This window comes from Chrysochloris asiatica, unplaced genomic scaffold, assembly GCF_000296735.1.
Source record: "Chrysochloris asiatica unplaced genomic scaffold, ChrAsi1.0 scaffold00008, whole genome shotgun sequence".
Classification (NCBI taxonomy): Eukaryota; Metazoa; Chordata; class Mammalia; order Afrosoricida; family Chrysochloridae; genus Chrysochloris; species Chrysochloris asiatica.
The window spans coordinates 14,551,563-14,573,108 of record NW_006408526.1 but is presented as its reverse complement, the minus strand read 5'-3'; the positions used below and the strand labels follow the sequence as shown (position 1 = coordinate 14,573,108).

General features: G+C 36.9%; 1 protein-coding gene across 4 annotated transcripts in view; it reads right to left on the bottom strand.

Annotated features, from left to right (window-relative positions):
- The window catches only part of GRIA4 (glutamate receptor, ionotropic, AMPA 4), a 532,647-nt gene that overhangs the window by 74,483 nt on the left and 436,618 nt on the right, over positions 1–21,546 (bottom strand). For 3 of the 4 annotated variants that reach the window (XM_006833788.1, XM_006833786.1, XM_006833787.1), the window contains 3 exons: positions 15,679–15,846; positions 13,498–13,602; positions 3,919–4,029 (listed from right to left, as the gene is read on the bottom strand). In XM_006833788.1, the coding sequence (XP_006833851.1) occupies positions 3,919–4,029; positions 13,498–13,602; positions 15,679–15,846 (384 nt within the window). Of the gene's footprint in view, positions 1–1,200; positions 2,411–3,918; positions 4,030–13,497; positions 13,603–15,678; positions 15,847–21,546 lie in introns of those variants that run through there. The other variant, XM_006833789.1, reaches the window with a different exon arrangement.

Here is a 21,546-nt window from a genome sequence, read left to right as displayed (position 1 = left end):
AATGCATCATTGCTGTTAAGTGTATTCCAGTCAATTCTGACTCATAGCAACCTTCGTAGGGTTTCTGAGGTGCAGCTGGTGAGTTTGAACTGATGACCATGTGATTCAAATGACCTTTCGACGCAATGCATTATCCCACAGACCCACACCTTTAAAGTATATAAATGAATCTCTAAACAGGTCAAATATAATAAATAAAATTATTTATAGGTTTCTGACCTAATTCTGAAGTTGCAGTAAATAAATTTAGTTTTATGCATGTTTTTTTTTTAAATGTTCTTTTCATAAGAAGAAATACCTTCTTAATACAAACATGCCACGACCATCAATTAACATCAATAATAAAAACTTTGACAAAAACAACAGAAAAAGATTGAAATATCATTTATCCCTGCCTTTCCAGAGTTTAATAGCTACCCAAAGAAAGTATCAAGAATCCTGGTGTGGAGCCGTAGGATAATGCACTGAACCACAATCCCAGTTTGAATTTCAGGGTCGGCGGTTCAAACCAACCGGCCGCTACTTGGAAGCCCTATACAGGGTCGCTATGGGTCGGAGCTGACTCGACGGCACTTAATAACAACAACAAAGAAAGCCGTGGCATTGCAGAGGAAGCCACTTCCTTTTCTTTTCCCAATGCCTACAATAAATTTCCTTTTCTTAAATGCCTGCACTGATCCAAACCAAAATGCACGATTTGATTTCCATTGGTTGATTACAGAAATTGATATTTTAAATCTGATAAGTTGAATCCGTATGGTTGCAATCATATGAATTGTACAGAAATTTTAGTCACTAAGATTGAAAGACAAAAAATGATGAGGATTTAAATCCCAAATTTTAGACTTTTCAACTTTGTAGCCATGGTTCTCATGTGATGGTCTTGCCAATTTTATTATTTACTTAGATTTGGATGTTATATTCATGTGTTATATTCAGGTGAATCATCTTAACATTAAAATGTTATAAAATACTGTACTAAGAAAAAGTAAATTTTAACTGCATAAGAGGCTAAACCCATATTTTATTTAGAATGATAACAAATAGACATATTTAGAATTTTTTTTAACTTTCTCTAAATATAATCCAGCTCTACTGAATATAGGAATTTTTGTTTGTTTCATTTTTCATATGTTTCCAGAGTCTATAACTGTGCCTAGCACATAGCAGACGCTCAATAAATATTTGTGAATGAATAAATGAATTTCTCAATCAATTTTATTTAACAATAGCATATCTCATTACAGTATAACAACATATAAATAACAACATACACAAAGGAAAAAACATTAACACCATATTAATTTCTATCAAAGTGAATATTTTCCAATGCTGTAACACTTGTAGTCTTCTTCTGTTTCTAGATATATGTCTTGCACATTTTACAATGTCTAAACAACTTCATCTGTGTTGGAAGTTTTTCAAATGCATTTGGGGAAATTGTTACATGCAGGTGCCAATATTGCATTAAACTACAGAGAATCATATTTCTTTCAACACAAATGAGCTAGTATGAATGTGATAGGTCCCTGGCTACCATTTTCAACAAAATTAAATACAAGGGACACTTTTAGGAAAAGGATTCTGGAATGTCTTTTGAATTACTGAATGATTATGCAGTTGCAAATATTGGAGATATGATTTATATGAAGATTACATTTCTGCACAAAAAGATAGATCCTAGTGTTGCATTAATTTGATAGCAAAAAGTATAGATGATATCACTGTCAAACAGATATGTTACAGAGTACTCTGCAGGTATATAAGATACAGTGGATTTTTTTCAATCATTCTTACTTATTTTTTGATAGCATGCCTGAAAACTAGTCATGCTTGCAAAATTAATTCAGTATTTTGGTTTTAAGAACATTTCTCTCCAACTCCTTGAATTAAGGGGTGGAAATCAGATTTTTTATATTATACCTATAATGCACATTAAAGCACTTCATTTCACACAGAACAGGCAAAATTTCAAAAAACTTCTAAAGAAAGTTAATGCATATGTTTAGAAAACAGGCACACACATTCATAGATATCTACTTTTTAAAAAATTTATGTTTGGGATTAGGAGTAATATAATTCCATCACTTATGCACAATGACCTCATTTTAAGATATGGGAATTGATATGTCAGAATTACTAAGTGATTCTTTTTCAGCAGCACTTGAAAAAGATGAGAATTAATTCTTCTTTTGTTCTAGTATCTCAGAAAAGTCACAGAATTAAAAAAAAAATTTTTTTTTTTTCTGGTAGTCCAGAGTTGGTCATCCAAGTAGAATTCCACATGAAAAATTAGCTTAAATTTACTACATTGGAGAACAAGAGTTGAGCCTTAGATAGGAATGGTCGAACAGCGTGGAACTCTTTTCTTTCTTGATCAATTTCTTAAAATAGGATTCTTCATCAGAGGCTGAAAAGAGGAGGACTGTACTGAAGCATGACTTTCCATTACTGTCTTTTTTAGGAAAAGAAATATACATATATATTGCTTTTCAAGTCCCATGCAAATATCACACAATTAAGTTAGAAGATATTCATATCGCAGTTTTATACATAAACTGCTGTTGGTTGGTTTGCGTCCTAAGATCATCATCTTCCAATCAAGGCTTGACAGATTACATTAAATTGCTAACTGATGATGCAACACAGATAAAATTAAAATCGCAATATATGAAAGCTTTTCCCTGGCATTTTCAGGCTTTGACATTATGTCAGTTTTGGAAATAACTTGACATTCCTGAAAACCTGAAACTAAAATTATGTAAGCTAAGAAATAAATCACGTAAAAAGTTTCCATTTTATTTAGAGTAAGAGCTTCCACTAATAATTAGACATGAGTTTTGCCTAACGAGACAGTGAGTTGGAGATATAGAACTTGAAATTAGATAAGAAAGGTCACCGATTGTTGATCTCCTTCGACTAGTATTGACTCTAAAGCGCATGTTTGACTTTGGAAGAGAAAACGACATGAAATATTCCTTATTTGAAAAGAAATTTCATCAGAACCTCTTTGAAAAAGCCGCCTTAACATTTAGAGTAGTTTTCATTTTATGATATGACTGAATGAAGCAATCATGTTGTTGTTGTTATGCGTCGTGGAGTCGGTTCCGACTCATAGCAAGCCTGTACAGGGTTTCCGAGGCTGCAAATCTTTATGGGAGCAGAAAGCCTCATCTTTCTCCTGAGGAACAGCTGGTAGTTTCGAACTGCTGACCTTGCGGTTCGCAGACTGATTCGTAATCACTATGCTACCAGAGCTCCTTAATTTGTAGGAGAAGTTCAATAAATAATATTGTATATTTGTCTATGGTCAATGAGAAAAATAATCGGTGAAAAAACACTGTTAATTAAAAAAAAATCAAATCAAATTAATTTCTAAAGCACTCATTTATATAAAGCATGCTCATTAAAACCCTCACATTCATATCTCCACTGTTATAAACAGACAAGGTAAATCATTATTTGATGACTAAGTTACTTGAAATTGATAATTTTAAACATTGTTAACTATTAATACATTGCTGTTTTAAATAACATAAAAACAGTAGTAATATAGTATTTGCTACTAATTTTTTTGTTTTTTGTATGATTGGTTGTTGACTTTTTCGTGTTCACTCGTGTTTTTGGACTCTTAGCGTTTCATACATTTCCAACTAGAGTTCGACAGTCTCAGTCTTTAACATCTGAGCATGTTTCCAAGAACAATAATGCAACAACAGATAATCCAAATTGAAGTATTGAATGTACTCAAAGCTAAAGACACACTTATTCAAATCCTCAAACAAACTTGTTGTGCATCAGAACACCCATGACACAACTACCAAGATACAGCATTTACCCTCCCTGATCATCAGTGTTGGGGAGTTAGAAATGCCTGTGGACAAAACGGAAGAGCGTAAAGCATAGACCAAAACTTACCATAATTGTAGTGACAACTACTGTTCTGTTTTCAATAGCTGCTGTGTCGTTGCCAAGAGTGGGTACATCTTGAATCAAGACCAACTTATCCATATCATTCCAGTAACCAACCTACAAAACAGACAAAATACCTGAAGACATATTTGAAGCCTTCCTTGAAACAATGAGGGATAAAAATAAGTAAACATACAAAGCAAAATTTGAAACAAACAATAACTACAAAAAGGCGATTAGAAGTTTCTCTAGTTGATAATAAGCCAGTTTCCTTGTTATGTAATGATACTGTCTGGTTGTTATATATTTGGCAACTTTACACTTTATAATCATGGAGTAGCTAAGATAAGTGGTCCAAAGGAATTATGGAGACAGATGGACAATCCCTCTGTGATCATTCTCTCTTCTTATGAGATGGACTTCTTGTTGTTAAGTGCTGTTGAGTTGGTTATGATTCAAAGCAACCCTCTATAGGGTTTCTGAGGAGCGGCTGGTGGGTTTGAAACACCAACCTTGAGGTTCAAACCAACCTTGCAGTCCAGTGCTTTATCCTGCAGCACCACCCCAGGACTCTGAGATGGACCGGTAACTCTGAATATTAATTTACTTGATATTATCAGTAAACTTACAGGCAATATAGTAGAGGGAATAGCCAGATTTATAAAGGGAACATGTATAGGATATTGTCAAGCAGACAAAATGATTTGTGTGTTTTAAAAGCAATATAGAAATAGTTATTGATTTGATATAATCTAGGAGTCCTGGTGTGGCATTGTAGGATCAGCACTGGACTACTAGCAACAAAGTTGGTGGTTCAAATCCACCAGCTGCTTCTTGGAAATCCTATGTTGTTGTTGTTGTTAAGTGATGTCAAGTCTGTTCTGACTCATAACGATCCTGTATAGGCTTTCCAAGGAGCTGTTGGTGGGTTTGAACCACCAACTTTGCAGTTCAAACTGACCCTGTTGCACAGCACATTATCTATACAAGGTTGTTATGAGTCAGAACTGACTCAGTGACATATAACAAGTCACTAGGTAACCCAATCTTACCATTTCTGTGACACTAAATATATCAGAGATGAATATTATTTTTGTTAAGTGCCGTCCATTCAGTTATAACTCATAGTCACCCTGTATAGGGTTTCAAAGGAGAGCCTGGTGGATTTGAAATGCTGACCTTGTGTTTAGTTGTTGTTGTTGTTCAGTGCCATCGAGTCAGTACCTACTCATAGTGACCTTATGCGTAACAGAACGAAACACTGCTCGATCCCGGGCCAACCTCACAATTGTTGCCGTGCTTGAGCCCACTGATGCTTCCACTTTACCAATCCATCTCTCTGGGGGTCTTCCTCTTTTTCTCTGACCCTCCACCCTACCAAACATGATATCCTTCTCCAGCAACTGGTCCCTCCTGACAATATGTGCAAGTGCTTATCCTACAGTGCCACATAGAATGGTATATTTCACTTTCAAATATTACATTAAATTTTTTTCCAGTTTTCAATGCTTATATTATAATCTCATTTAGAAATAAAATAAATACTTTGCCATAAAATACATTAAGCAAAATTAATCAACTACTTTAAAAATTAGAAAATTTCAACAGCCAACTTAGGAGTTTTGGGCTATTATGCAGGTTATTAAGGAGCTCTGGTAGCATAGTGGTTACGAATTGGGCTGCTAACCTCAAGGTCAGCAGTTCGAAACTACCTGTGGTTCCGCGGGCGAAAGATGAGGCATTCTACTCCTGTAAAGATATACAGCCTCGGAAACCCTGTGCAGTGTCACTATGAGTCAGAACCTACTCCACGGTACTTAACAACACAACAACAACAATGCAGGTTATTAAGAAATCGTAATGATGACCACATATTAAGTGTTTACTCTGTGATGAGCACTGTACATATGCATATTTATATTTAAACATATTTATATGCATATGTATATTTAAAAGTTAACACAGTCATGTAATGTAGAGGTCATGGTATTATTACTCACATTTTAGAGATGGGGACAACTTTAGAATATTATATGAAGTTATACTCTAGTGGGGACAGAATTCAAAACTCCAGTCTGAATGATACCAAATTCTTTTACACTACATTCATGCTATACAGCTTCTCAAAATAAGGATTCATTTCATGCTTGTCAAACACCTTTCTTGAATTTCTTGATGCAGTTGATAAAACTCATTTCTCCCATAAAATATATAAATGAGTTTGAGTCACAGATTTACTGCAAAATCACAGAAAAAAAACTGTCAAAATATGAAGCTATTATTTCTCATCATATCCTCCATGTGGGTCTATATTCTTCTATATAGTGGCATTTCTGTTTCTCTAACTCTTCCCTGAAAAATCCTGTGATTTTCAAGTGACACCACAGCAAAATGGCAGTTTTACCATCCTTGAGGGATTTGAATTATGCTCCTTTTAAATGTTCTTTGAGTTTAGAAAACAAAAAGAACTCTGAAGGGGTAAGCTCAGGATTGTAGGGGGTTTGTGGTAAAGTTTCCAAACAAAATTCCAAAAGCCAGGCTACCTGAGAAGAATGATCAGATACATTGTGGTGATTGAGTAAAAAATGACTCAGTTCTAATTTCTTGGTCATTTTCTCACCAATACAATTTTCAATTTTCTTAAAACTTCTACATAGTAGGTCCCCAAGACCATACTGTGTCTTGTAAGAAAATCTATCAAGATTAACCATTTGGAGTCTTAAAAACAATCACTATAGCCATCTGAGCTGACATTTCTGTCTTGAATTGAACTGAGTCAGCAGACACCCTTGGAGGCTACTGCTTTGATTGGACATTCTATTTGAAGTCACCCTAATGGCACTGAGACAAGTGTATTACTGTCTGCAGTCATCCATTGATTACAGAGACATGTTTAACCATGTTATGTTTGTAATAAATCCATGCATGGGTGAATTGGATTCTTAGGAGCAATACTTTTGGACTTATTTGCTTACTGGAGCACAGGTGGTGCAATGTGTAAATGTTCAGCTGCTAATGGAAAGGTGTGCTGTTTGAACCCGCCACCTGCTCCACAAGATTAAGACCTGTCAGTATGCTCCTGTACAGATTTCTGCTTAGGAAACCCTTTGAGACCGTTCTATACTGCTCTATAGGACAGCTATGAGTTGGAATTTACTCAACGACTCACAACACTTGCTCACTAACCTGTATTTACTATTCCTTCTAGCATGTTTGGTAGTCTCTCTTGCCTACCCCACGTTTCATAGCTGTCATGAACATACTAAATAAAGTAAATGTGAATGTGTCAGAAACAAGTACATTTGGATAACAGTTACAAATGTTGTATATGAAGGGGCTTCAAAAAGACTGCAAAAATTCCATTACCTTTTAATTAAGTTTTCCATGAGCTTTTTGAAGCCTCCTTATATAACACAATAACAATATAAATGGGGTAGAATGATTTTCATCAACATGACATGTTATATTTCTTGACTTGATTCAAAATTATGAGTATATATTAATTCAGCAATTTGATGATTGTCAACTGTTCATGTGTATCCATACAAAGCTGACATTTATTGAATAATTCAGTGAAAAATGTAATTTAAAAACAAGTAAGCCTGTAAGACCCACCTTTTGCTCAATTTCTTCTTTTACTTAAAACAAATGAACTACAAAGACTTGGTTCCTGTTAATTCTCTTTTTCACTTGATAGATGATATCAAAATGAGGTTTGCTGTTTATCATTCCAGCAAGATGTAACTACCCTGCAGATTTCAGTAGCCCATCTCTAGGAAAGACAATTTTTCTTTATTAATGAATTCCTACCATAGAAACCACCACTCGTCTGTCAGTTTGTTGTACAGTGGTGGCTTGTGAGTTGCTGTGATTCTGAAAGCTATGCCACCGGTATTTTAAATACCAGCAGGGTCACCCACATCAAGAGAAATTGGAAGGAATACACAGAGTCACTGTACCAAAAGGAAATGGTTAATATTCAACCATTTCAAGAGGTAGCATATAATCAAAAGCCAATGATACTGAAGGAGGAAGTCCAAGATGAATAAGGAAGATTGTAGAAGTATTGATGCTTTTGAGTTATGGTATTGGAGGAGAATATTGAAAGTGCCATGGGCTGCTAAAAGAACCAACAGATCTGTTTTGGAAGATGTGCATCCAGAGTGCTCCTTGGAGGCCAAGATGGCCAAACTTCATCTCTCATACTTCAGACATATTGTCAGGAGGGACCAGTCACTGGAAAAGGTTATTATGTTTGGTAAGGTGGAGGGTCAGAAAAAAAGAGGAAGACCCCCAATGAGGTGGGTTGGCCAAGTGGCAGCATCGATGGACTCAATCGTGGCAACAGAGGTGAGATTGGCCCAGGATCGGGCAGCATTTTGTTCTGCTGTGCATAAGGTCGCTATGAGTTGGTACTGACTTGATGGCACCTAACAACAACAACTATAGAAAAATCACAGATATAAGACCATTCTGGAAAGTCCTCAGAGACCTTGGATTTTTGCATTTGAAAATGGACTTATGGGTTTGTGACCAACTTCCCTAAAAAATGTATGATTCAGAATAGCAAGAAAATTTAAATGACAAGGAAATTTTACTTAACTAGGCTTGGTGTGGTGCTACAGGATAATTGCACTGGACCGCAAGTTTGGTTTGAATCCCAAGGCCAGCGGTTCAAACCCATCAACTACTCCTCAGAAACACTATACAGGGTCACTGTGAGTTGGAACTGACTCAAAGGCACTAACAACAACATATGTATTTGTCTAGTATCTACATGTAATTACAGAGACAAAAGAAAGCCACATGTTGTGATATGAGATCAATTAATGTAGGCCATGGATTTTTGAACAGTAAGACCATACCGGAGTTATTCTCTAAGAAAGAAGATTAAAAACTTGGTCCTAAAACCTCACATGACATGAAAGTTCTTTTCCCTAGTTCATCACAACATTTTACAGTTTAATAAGATTTTTCCCATGCCTGATGTCTTGGTAAATTAGGCATTTTCTTTTCATATCTTAGAGACAGAAGTTGTGTGAAAAGTGCTTTTTTTTTAGTGCTGGAGCAAAAATATTGGAACATTTAAATCATGAAACTAACAAGAGATATTAAAAAAACAAAACATTTTTTATTGTCATTTTCTGAATGGTGAAGTGCGTATAAATGTAACCATAATAAAATATGTGAGTAAATATCTCTGTGTTGGCTCTGAACTTGACCAGCAATGTATAAGGAATGAATAGGCATTGAAGGACTGTGACGTCTATGTTGTACTCAAATTGTGTTCCTTGGAGAGCTGCTTTGGCTCGACCTGTCTTGAAAATTTAGCTTAATTCCAACACCAATGGGTGCTGGGATTAATTATGTTTTATAGCAACCAAGAAAAAGTGGCTGTTCTGGAGGTACATGGATATTTTCTTCCCTCCTAATTCCATATTGTTCTAACTGAATTTTTTGTTATTGTTGTTGTTTAATTCCTTAGAATGAGTTCCAACTCATAGCAACCCTGTATAGGGTTTCCAAGGAATGGCTGGTAGATTTGAATCGCTAACTTTGCAGTTAAAAACCGACCTTGCATCTAAGTGCTTCTCCTACAGCACCACACTGGGACTATCCCTGGACAAATCACTTACTTTCTCTGAGCCTCACTTTCTTTTATAAAGTGAGAAAAAAAAATCTTATATGCAGATTATTGTGAGGATTAAATATAAAAATACACATCAGTTTCCTACTGCAGTGTTTGGCATACAAATGTAATTTTTACTCTTATGAACTCTTGGAAACCAAGCAAATATGGTCTTGAATGTTCTCTCTGGGGTTACTGGAATAATAAGAAGATTCCACTATACCTAGGAGTGAGGACTTCAGAAAGAGCTTTTTGGCTTCTGCTTAACGAGACTTTCAATCAGTTTTCCTGTTACACAAGTCAGACAAACTGATGGGTTGACTCTTTGATCTATTTTCAAAGATAGCTCCCTTGCTGGCAAGCTTTCAATTTACAAGAGCGATTGCTTGCTTTGCAGAGCTATTGCCTAGCCTCACTAGCATAGTGTTTCTCCTGGTAGCTCATTTTTAAGTTTAATATTCCTGACAGAATGCCCAAGTTGGTCGTTGCCACGGAAAAATGAAGATAGATGAGTCTACATCATTTTACACCTCATATTTCTTTTAAGAGTCGTAGATGAATGTCAGCTGAGTGTGAAGATGTACTGTTCATTACTCTTCCAACTTATTCTTTAACTTACTCCTCCAAAAATGTTAATTTTTGTTACAATCATGATTCAATAGGCCATGAAATGATTCAAAGCTATAAATAGCCCACTTGATATTACTGCTAGTTACTACTAGTTTTCTTTCTCATTATACTTTCTTTTTTATAAAGAATCACTTTACTTTCTGTATTACTTTATAAAATATGGAACTGTCGTTTGCATTTTAAAAAGACTTTTCTTAAAGAGCTACCAAAAGGGACTTGCCTTAAAATGGGCCTTTTTATTCCTTTCTACTGGTTCTTTGTATGCTGAGTAAAATCAATGTTTACATGGGACTCCGTGAATATCTTCTTATAGCCAGTCCTTGTTGAAGGCAGTATCCTTGGAGGTACAGCTTGGCTTTACATCTGTCTCCTGCCCTACCTGATCTGATCAGGTATCCTCTGCTCTACAGAGTATTAGCTAGCAGTCTGTATATAAGATGCTGATGAAGAGGCTGAAAATCTGGAGATAACTCCAATTCTCTCTTTTTTCACACACACACACAATGAAATACACCAACGCAGTAAGACTGGAGCAAAAGACAACTCAGAGAGCCTTAGCCAGTTTCTTATATGCGCTTAGCTGTCTTGTCGTTCCTTGGGCCATTATCGCTTCCATTTCTACTGACCTAAACTCTGACTTTATGTATAACTTTAAATCCACCTCCTCTATGAAGCCTTCCTTGATTTATTTTCTACTAGCTGGAAGTGATGTTTTCCCCATTAGAGTATTCACATGCTTTCTCTTGAACTGTCATATGAAATTTGTTACTATATTGTTACTATATTCCCTACTAGAAAATAAACTTCTCTTCAACAGGGTCTACTCAAGTAGTCTAATAATATAGAAGCATTCTGGAATCAGATATTGTTGTCATTGCTAAATGCCATAGAGTCAATTCTGACTCATAGTGACCTGTAGAAGGCGTCCAAGAAGTGACTGGTGGATTTGAACCACTGGTCTTGCAGTTGCAGTCCAGTGCTTATCTTACAAAACCACACCAGGACTCCATATAGCTGAATAATAAATCTTTGTCATTCACCAACTGTACAACCTTACATGAGTAAACAGAAACCACTGGATCTTAAATTGTCTCATTGAAAAAGGGGAGATAATAATACTCAGGTTTGTCGTGAGGATTAAACTTTTCTAAGCACCAAGTATGTTGTTGTTGTCAGGTGCCATCGAGTCGGAACCGACTCATAGCGACCCCATGCACAGCAGAACGAAACAATGTCCGATCCTGGGCCAACCTCACTACCGCTGCCACACTTGAGTCCATCAATGATGCCACCTGGCCAACCCATCGCGTTAGGGGTCTTCCTCTTTTTCTCTGACCCTCCACCTTACCCAGCATGACATCCTTCTCCAGCGACTGTTCTCTCTGGACAATATGTCCAAAGTATGAGAGATGAAGCTTAGCCATCCTGGCCTCCAAGGAGCACTCTGGCTGCACTTCTTCCAAAACAGATCTATTGGTTCTTTTGGCAGTCCATGGCACTTTCAGTATTCTCCTCCAACACCACAACTCAAAGGCATCAATTCTTCTATGATCGTCCTTATTCACTGTCCAGCTTTCGCATGCATATGAGGCTATTGAAAACACCATGGCCTGGGTCAGGCGCACCTTAGTCCTCAAGCTGACATCTCTGCTCTTCAACTCTTCAATACTTTAAAAAGTCCTGTGCAGCTGATTTGCCCAATGCAATACGTCGTCTGATCTCTTGACTGCTGCTCCCGCAAGTGTTGATAGTTGATCCAAGAAGAATGAAATCCTTGACAACTTCAATCTTTTCTCCATTGTTAAGAATGTTGTTTATTGGTCCAGTGGTGAGGATCTTTGCAGAGCTATGTTTTGCACCAAGTATAGTGTCTGGGATATAGGCATTTCATAAATTTTGTTGTTGTTGTTGTTGTTAGGTTTCCAAATCTGTAAAACTTTATGGGAGTTCTTCTGCAGAATGCATGAACTGCTGACATTTAGGTTAGCAGTCCAGTGCTAATCCCACAGCAAAATGAACCATGAATTGTAGCCATGATTATTATATTAAAGTAGAAATTATATTTTTGAAAAATTAAACATTTAAAACAATTATTTTTGTTGTTGTTGTTGTTGAGAGAATATAGAGTAAAACATACACCGTTCTAACAGTTTCTACATGAATCATTTAGTGACGCTGATTACATTGATTGATTGTGCAACTATTTTCACTCTCCTTCTTGGGTTGTTTCTCCCTCATTAACATACATTCATTCCTCCCTAAGTTTCCTATCTAATCTTTCTAGTTGCTTTTGCCAATTGATCTCATGTAATAGTTCTTAAAGGAGCATAACACATTGGAACGAGTATTCTAAGCAGCCAAGTATTTCAATAAACAGACTTTTCCAAAATGGTAGCTTGAATAGCTCTTGAACATCATGGTAAACAGAGAAAACGGATATTAAAATCTGTGTGTGTTATCTGTAAAATGTTTATAACACATGACTTCGGTGGTGATGGGAAGTATGGCACCATTGATGAAGTATTTCTTAGATGTTTAGTTACATCATATGACCAACAGTCACCTCCCTAAATCCAAGAAGCTGATACCAGCTGCTTTCTAAATCCACCTCTTCTCCACCCTAGTTGGAATTTCTAGGGTATTTGTCTTCCTCCTCAGTCTAATAATCATCTAAAAATCTTGTCTTCCATCTCCTCTCTCCTTTGCTCCATTGAATTTGCCTACTTCAACATCTAACCTTTCTAAATACCCACTATTGTTGTTGATAAGTTCCATCAAGTAGGTTCCAACCCACAGTGACCCCGTGTAGGGTTTTCAAGGAGCGGCTGGTGAATTTGAACCACCAACCTTGCAGTTCAAACTGACCTTGAAGTTGAGTGCTTATTCTACAGCACCACACCAGGACTCCAAATAGCCATTAGAAGTCATTTTTCGATGTACTCTTTCTAATGATCTCATAAATGAGAGCATGGAGGTGATTATGTCTCTTTATATCCATTATGAGCTCTGCTGTAGAGTAAATATTTGTGTGTGAGAGATTCTTATTGCTAATTCTATCTTCAAAAATGACTTCCATTTTGTATAAAGGAGCTACACAGTGTACTAATAGAAATTAATATTCTTCGTATTTAGGACTTCATTAAATCTCAATTATTATGATTCAGGAGTTTATGACAACACAGATTACCAAGAAAGTACTAATTGTTAAGTACTCATTTTTTTAAACAAGAAGAAATATAGAATATCTAGCTATCTTTTGTCTACAAGAAAATGTCAAATAAAACTAAGAACAGAACTTTCTTTTTCTCAGTTTGACTGTGGCTTACCTTCCTAGGCCCTGTGCTCTTTAACTCAAACACATCCATTGTGTAATTGACTCTTCGTCCATAGTGGTCAAACTGAACATTCCCTGTAAGTCCTTGAATGCGAACCTATGAGTAAAAACAGAAAGCCCCCATATGGAATCATTTGCCATTTTACTTATAGAAATCTCAACTTCATCTGCTAGGCTAATGACTACACAAGAATTTTGAACTTCAGACTGTAACCAAGGCACTAAAAGAGCCATGGGATATTTGAGTCATTGGGATAAAATCTGAAAGAGGAGTGTTAAATGAATGTACAACAATTCTGCGATATGCCTGAAAGATGAATTGTTTTGTTAGCTTTTTCATTATAAAGATTCTATATTAACTAACAGAATTCTTCCATTATATTAATGTAATGTTTATATTTATGGGAACATAAAGGGTTTGGTCATAATTATTTTTCAGTTTAGTCGATATAGCCACATAATGAATTGAATAGCTCTGATATTCAGATCATATTATATTTTCTTCTTTGCTAATATTAAAACTAAGTCTTAAGAAGTTAATAAAATAAAAATACATTAAAAATATCCAAGTATATTTTACTCCAAATTTCCCTTTAATCCACTTTTATTATAACCCACAGCATTTCAGAATATTTAAAACTTAGTATTAAAAATGTTTATATATATTGCACTAATCATTTGAAAAGCAATGTTTATATAACTTTATGAGACTGAAACAAGCAAATTAATCCAAGGTAACAAGACAATTCAAAGAGCATTCATTTGTAGTGCACCAAATAATTCTAGTTTTTTGCATTCTGGGCTCAAGGTAGAATTGTACTTCCTGACTCTCTTGCAGCTAGTTTCAGCTATCTGACTGTAAATGAGTTGTTAATAGACTTGACATGTTTCTAGGACATTAAATGGCAAACTGAGACCACCCCACAACTTTCTATTTCACTTTGCAGCATTCAAGATGGTGCCCGCTCTATCAGCCTGGTCCCTGAGCAGTTACAATAAACAGTGTCCATGTTCCTCTAGTATATATGTTGTTGTGGTTGTTATGTGCCGTGGAGTCGGTTCCGACTCATAGCGACCCTGTACAGGGTTTCTGAGGCTGTAAATCTTTACGGGAGCAGAAAGCCTCATCTTTCTCCCAGGAACAGCTGGTAGTTTCGAACTGCTGACCTTGTGGTTCACAGCCCGATTCATAACCACTACGGTACCAGAGCTCCTTTCTAGTATATGTAAGTGGGCATTTTTTCTTTTTTAAAGGAGCTCATTATCTACGGTGATAAACTTTGCTTTATAAGCCAATCTGTTATATGTTGTTGTTATTAAGTACCATTGAGTTGGTTCTGACTCATAGTGACCCTGTATAGGATTTCCAAGAAGTTGATGGTGGGTTTGGATCACCGAGTTTGCAGTTAGCAATCCTACAGTAGCACACAAGGACTCTAATCTGTTATCTAGTTAAGGGATAATTTTGGTATAGGGTTTAAAGTGTAGCTCAGGACAATAGTCTTGAGGAATCCTCTTGCCTCAACTGTTCCAATATGTACGGATTTTTTAAGAATTTCAGTTCTGTTCCATTTATATCTCCCCTGCTATAAGGATCCAAAGGAGCTCTGGTAGCGTAGTGGTTATGAATCGGGCTGCGAACCTTAAGGCCACCAGTTCGAAACTACCAGCCGCTCCGCGGGAGAAAGATGAGGCTTTCTGCTCCCGTAAAGATTTATAGCCTCGGAAACCCTGTACAGGGTCGCTATGGGTCGGAACTGACTCGACGGCACTTAACAACAACATAAGGATCCATGTATTGTGGCTCTAGTACTATGTAAGCCACAAAAATTTTAGGTCATCTAGGATGTCAAAGTCAGCAGTTCAAATGCACCAGCTGCTCCTCAGAAACCCTGTACAGGGTTGCTATGGGTGGAAACCTACTTGATGTCACTGACCAACAACAACAACATTACTTCAACATAATCTAGTCTTGATTATAAATCTATATAAGATAGAAACACAAATATTCAATTCCATATTCTATTTAGAAACAGTCTCAAAAATAAAGACTTGATTTATCAAAAGGACAATTGTTAATATATATTTATTCCTAGATATATTCTTCTGTTTTCTTGAACATGTCACTTAAACAAGACTGAAATCATTCAAACTCAATAAAGTTGTGAGCTACCTGTTTGAGAGTCCTTTCCATGTCAATCCCCTGGCCCCAGGGAGCAGCAGGATTTGCCAGACAATCCCCAGCATTTCCTCTTCTTGAAATATCAATTTTTTGCCTTCTAAGATTTCGGAAAGTTTCAGCCATCACAAGGACTCCGTCATAAGTCAGGGCAGAGGTGTACTGTCCAAATAAAAACAATTATAAGAGCAAATGTTAAACATATCAAGCACCAGAGATAATCTGGGATCTCTGTGGGTTTAGGGCATAAAGCACCATTCTGTCTGACTTGCTACCATTGAGGCCATTTCAACTCAATAGCAACCCTATAGGACAGTGTAGGACCACCCCACATCGTTTCTGAGCTGCAATCCTCATAGAAGCAGGCTGCTTCCGTCTCCCACAGAGCAGTTTTCTGTTAGCAGGGGAGCACTTCAACCACTGTGCCACTGGTGCTCTCATTCTGCTTGAAGGGCAGTTAAATTACTGACAATTAATTGACTCTTAGCTTCAGAAACTTCTATTATTGATTGACTACCAAAGTTGCAAAGCAAATCTTACCATCCTAATTTAAAAAGAAGAAAGAAAACACTCAGAAAGATGAAATTTTAATAAATACTTTTCCATCAATGATGAATTTAAGGAATAGAACACTTAATAAGCGTTTTTTTTTTATACATGGAACAGCAAGCAGATCTTTTTTTGGGGAGAAAAAAGAAAACTATAGATGAGGTCTTTCCATTGTGTAAAAGTGTAAGTAGCTAGAGAAAAATACAAATGATTGATTTATCTTCTTATTGTATTTTATCCAAATAATTTCCCTCTTGTTTGAAATATTAGTACACTGAATAAGAGAAGAACTCAAATCATTAAATGGGAATGAAATTTCCTGTGAATAGAAATTACATAAAGTAGAATTGGGGGAGCCGGGTCAGCAGCGATTGATCTACACAGCCTCTACGCTTGTGCAGTATTGTCACAATCTGCCTTGTGGCTGTGGTTGAGCCCAGAAGGGCTACTCCAAAACTTAGTAGGAAATTTAACATATGTTTATTGACTTGAAGTCTAAATTTAGTTCAGTCCCCAGAGCAATAAATTAGATGGTTGTTATTCAGAAAGAGAGTCAAATTCTGAAACAGCATTGCCTTATTCAACAGAATCAATCACTATGCTAAGTAGGAATGAATGGTTATACTGATTGAGTGTGTTCAAGAGGGTTAAGTAATTTCTTTAAGTTTCCATTATAATCTGTAGCCAAAGTGAAGAAATTAAGTACAATCTGCTTTGTGATGACCATCCGGTGCTTCTCTTTGAAAAAAGAAAAAAAAAAAACCCAAACCACTGAGCCCTCAGGAGAAAGTACTGACATGATAGGAAGTAAGGAAGAACAGAGAAGGAAAAGGAAATTTGTTTAAGCTGAAAATAAAAACAACAGAAGATGACTTTTGACAGAGATTGAGTAGAGAACTCCTAACTACATGGACAATGTGGCACAATTTTCTTGCAACATGGCAGAGCATCAACTACTTATCATGACAAACCGTGACATAATCTTTCTTCAAGAATTCCATTTGTTCAATTCTTTATGACCAGCACATTCTAAGCCTATGGTTGAAGTCATGTTTTGTGTTGTAGGGAAATGTTCTCCTTGATTAGTTGGTTTCAAATGAAGAAAAACTATTTAAATGCCAATTGTACAGAGTAAACTTACACAACATTACCATTAGATGTAACAGCCAGTATTCCAGTGAAGAGGAAGACTAAAACATATTAGAATATAAATTCTAATAAAGAACTTACATCTTGCTAGTAAAGAACTTAACTGGAAGGCTTTTACCAAAAGGAATTCTAGAGGGACACGTGTCAGGAGTATCATATCTTCTTCATGAATATGATAAAATAGGTTTGCCAATAGGTATCCTGTCTCATAATTGGGTTTAGGTGACTGAAGGAAACTCAGGCGGTTAATTTAAGCAAGGTGCTCTATTTAAAATGAATATGCCTCCTCCCAAGTCAGAACTGATACACCTTTGAGTAGAGAAGTAGGCCTAGTGTCTTCTTGTAGGTACAAAACTAACGGCAAGAAATAAAGGGAAACTTGCTAAAGGCATAAAGGAAAAGAGAAAAATTCATTGTTAGTATATCAGAATCAAGCGCAGGCAAGAAATGTATTATTGCTTTTTTAACAAGGAGAGGAATGCTGAGGGAGATGGCACCAAAAGGCAAAGACACTTGCTGTGTTTGAAAAAGTCCATCTATTTTTATGAAGCACATGAATTAGGAAAAAGAACAATCGTCACACAGGGCAGAGCAAGTTGACATTCCACCAGAGTGGAGAGGACTGGGAAATTGACAGGTCACAGAGCTTACAGATGGAAAGAAGCAGCAGGTTAACTAGTATGAAGCATTTAGTTCTTTTCCATTTGCTTTTTTATGGCTACCACCCAGAAAGCCACATTCATTGGCACACAACTATTAGGAGCATCTAGAAACTTCTTAGTGAATAAACATTTTATTTTAGGGCAGCATAAAACTAAATCTTGATCTAGAATTATTTCCTGCTTTCATTAGTGTTCAGAATGGTGGACAGTTCTGTTTGCCAAAGTTTGTAGATCATAAGACAGTCAGAACAGAATAATAGTGTGGTGGAAAGAGCATGGACTTGGAGAAGAAACAAGTTGGATTCTGATTTTTCTACTCATAGATTTATAAGAATGCTTATAACACTCTTCAGCTATGGAACTCAAAATCAAAAGATACAAGATAATGTCAGCTGTCTCGTGAGATTGTTGCGAGGATGAAATTTGATATTGAAGTTGAGCTTGGAATTGGAAAGCTCCACTGAACCCTATTTAGTATTAGAACAGCATTCAAGCTTCCACTGACAGGTGGAATGTACCAGTGAAGTACCAACGAGGTACTCCGGCTAGGAATCAAATAGGGTCTCCTGCATGAAAGGCAGGAATACTACCACTGAACTACCAAAGCTCCTGGAAAAGGTTGTTGTTAAGTATTTTTGTGTCAGTTCTGACACATAGCGACTCTGTAAAGAGTTCCTGAGGAGTAGCTGATGAGTTTGAAATACCGACCTTGTGGTTTGTATTCTAGTGCGTATCCTATAGCACCACACCAGGTCTCCTGGAAAAATTTGTTATTGTTATGTGCCGTTGAGTTGGTTCCCACTCAGAGCAACCCTATATAGGGTTTCCAAGGAGTGGCTGGTGAGTTTGAACTGCAGACCTTGCAGTTAGCAGTTCAGTGCTTATCCATACCAGGAAAAAGTTTAGGGAAGTTCAATTTGGTTGGTACATCAGATAGAGAACAGAGAGACATGTGACTGTAAAGACTTGTTTTGCCTGTATTGTGGAAGACCTTTACTGCAGAAGATTTTTTTTTTTTTTTATGTATATAAGTAGGGCAATGATAATATCAGAAATTGTGCTTTTAAGTGTATATGCTTTATTCAGGATACTTACTATTGCTTGGAAGAGATTGATAGAAATAGTTGAATAGAAGAATATCAAAGAAAGTATAAAAATATGTCCAGAACTGTGGCTTAGACAAGTCTACTTGGAGGTAATGAAAAAGAGACATTGGGACGGGCTAAAGGCATAAAAGGGAAGGACTCATTACCCTGATGCATCCAGGTAACAGGAACACAGGGGGCAAAACTCTGACTGCATGTTGGTATTATCTTTAAAATAAAAAATAATCCCATGGAGCTATGGAACACTGCCAAGAAGGTTGAAGCCCATTTTAGATTCTAAAAGGGTAACAAGATGTTGAAGAGATGGTTCACAGAAGAAATGCTGACATATATAGTGATCTGACAAATTGGCGTTGTGAGGAAAGAGGAAATGAGATTGTCTATCATGGGGAAGAGAAAGAGCAACCAAGTCTCTGCTGCATATGTTGATGATGGAATTAGGAGAACATGCTGAACCACCCACTGCCAAGATGAGAAATGGGCTCCAAACAGGTTTAAGATCTTATTTGGGTATTAACACTTGGAAGAATTAAATTTTAGGGATGATTTATCTTTGGACCTACTTAGAAGCAAAAGGCAGGCTAAAAGACTTTTTAGTCTAAAAGATAATTTGCATTTTGAAAATTTGATTTCTTAGTAAATCCTATATATATTATCTGCAGACCTTGTATGGTGCTGTAGGATACACACTGGACTGCTAACTACAAAGTCAGTGGTTCAAGCCCATCAACTGCTCTTTGAAGACCCTATACAGGGTTGTTATGAATCAGAATAGACTCGACAGCACTTAATAATAACAACATATATATTATCTAGGACCCCTAGTGGTATAGTGGTTAATGTATTGCCCAGGGTTGGTGGTTCAAATCCACCAGCTATTTAGTGGGAGAAAGACGAGGCTTCCTGCTTCAGTGAGATTGTTGTTGTTGTTGTTAAGTACTGTCGAGTTTATTCTGATCCACAGCGACCCTGTATAGGGTTTCTGAGGAGTGACTGGTAAGCTTGAACTGCCAACTCTGTGGTTCAAACTGACTTTGCAATCCAGCGCATTCATTACCCACAGGGCCATGCTGGGACTACTGTAGAGATTACATCAGGACTCCTCTAGAGACTACAGCCTTGGAAACCCTATACAGGATGGCTGTGATGGCATTGACTTGATGGCACACAACAACAACATATATATTATCTGCAAGTTCTGCAGTTCAAGCCCACCAGCCACTCCTTGGAAATCCTACATATGGTTGCTATGAGTTGGAACAGACTTAATGGCACTTAACACCAACAGCAATCAATATTATCGAGTATCTCTGGTGTGGCACTGTGGGTTAATGCGCCAGACTGCAAAGTTGTTTGCACTGCAAGGTTGGCAGTTCAAGTTCACCAGCTGCCCTCGGAAACCCTCTACAGGGTCACTATGGGTCGGAATCGATTCTACGGCACTTAACAACAACAACAGTATCCCTGGAGGTGTAGTGGGTTACGTGTTGGACAGCTAACCAAAAGATAAGCAGTTCGAATCTAGTCACTCCCTGAGAGAAAGATGAAACTTTCTTCTGTAAAAATGTATAACCTCGAAAATTCTACACAGGGTTATTATAAGTTAGAACCAAATGACGGCACACAACAAGAAAAACATATATTATTCAGTCTGAGAACTGGGGCAATAGAATGTGAACTGTACTTGTCCAAGACTCTGGGTGCCAAAGATTCTGTCCTTGACATTTTATGAGCCTGGTTCCCAACTAAAGATCAGTCAATGAATATTTTGCATATGTGTGGCATTGTAGAATAAGCACTGGACCAAGAGGTCAGTTTGAACCACAAGGTAGGTGGTTCACATTCTTCAGCTGCTCCTTAGAAACCCTACAGGATGCTATGAGTTGGAACTGACTCGACAGCACTTAACAACAACAATGTATAAAATCTGAGGGTTGGATTATAGTGCTTGATTTATAGTGGACATTCAATAAATGTTATATTCTAAAATTCCAAGATTTTGTAAGATAGTGAAGATGGTGTGGCCAGCTGAAATCCTATCTTATAGAAGGGAAATTTATATGGCCAGTAAGAATATATTTTATACTCAGGATATGGAAGAGCTGCGACATTCTACTCTTAGATGGTGGTTTTTATAGATAGGCTTGTAGTTCCAAATCATCCTTTGAAAATTACATTGTGAGACTGGCACAGGACCAGGCAGTGTTTCGTTCTGCTGTGAGTAGGGTCACTATGAGTTGGAACTGACTCATCAGCACCTAACATAACAAGATAAATTGTCAAAGAGAGATTAGCAAATATTTGTTAATGATGATTCATTATTATGTTGTTAAAGAGCTCTGGTAGCGTAGTGGTTACGAATTGGGCTGCGAACCTTAAGGTCAGTGGTTCGAAAC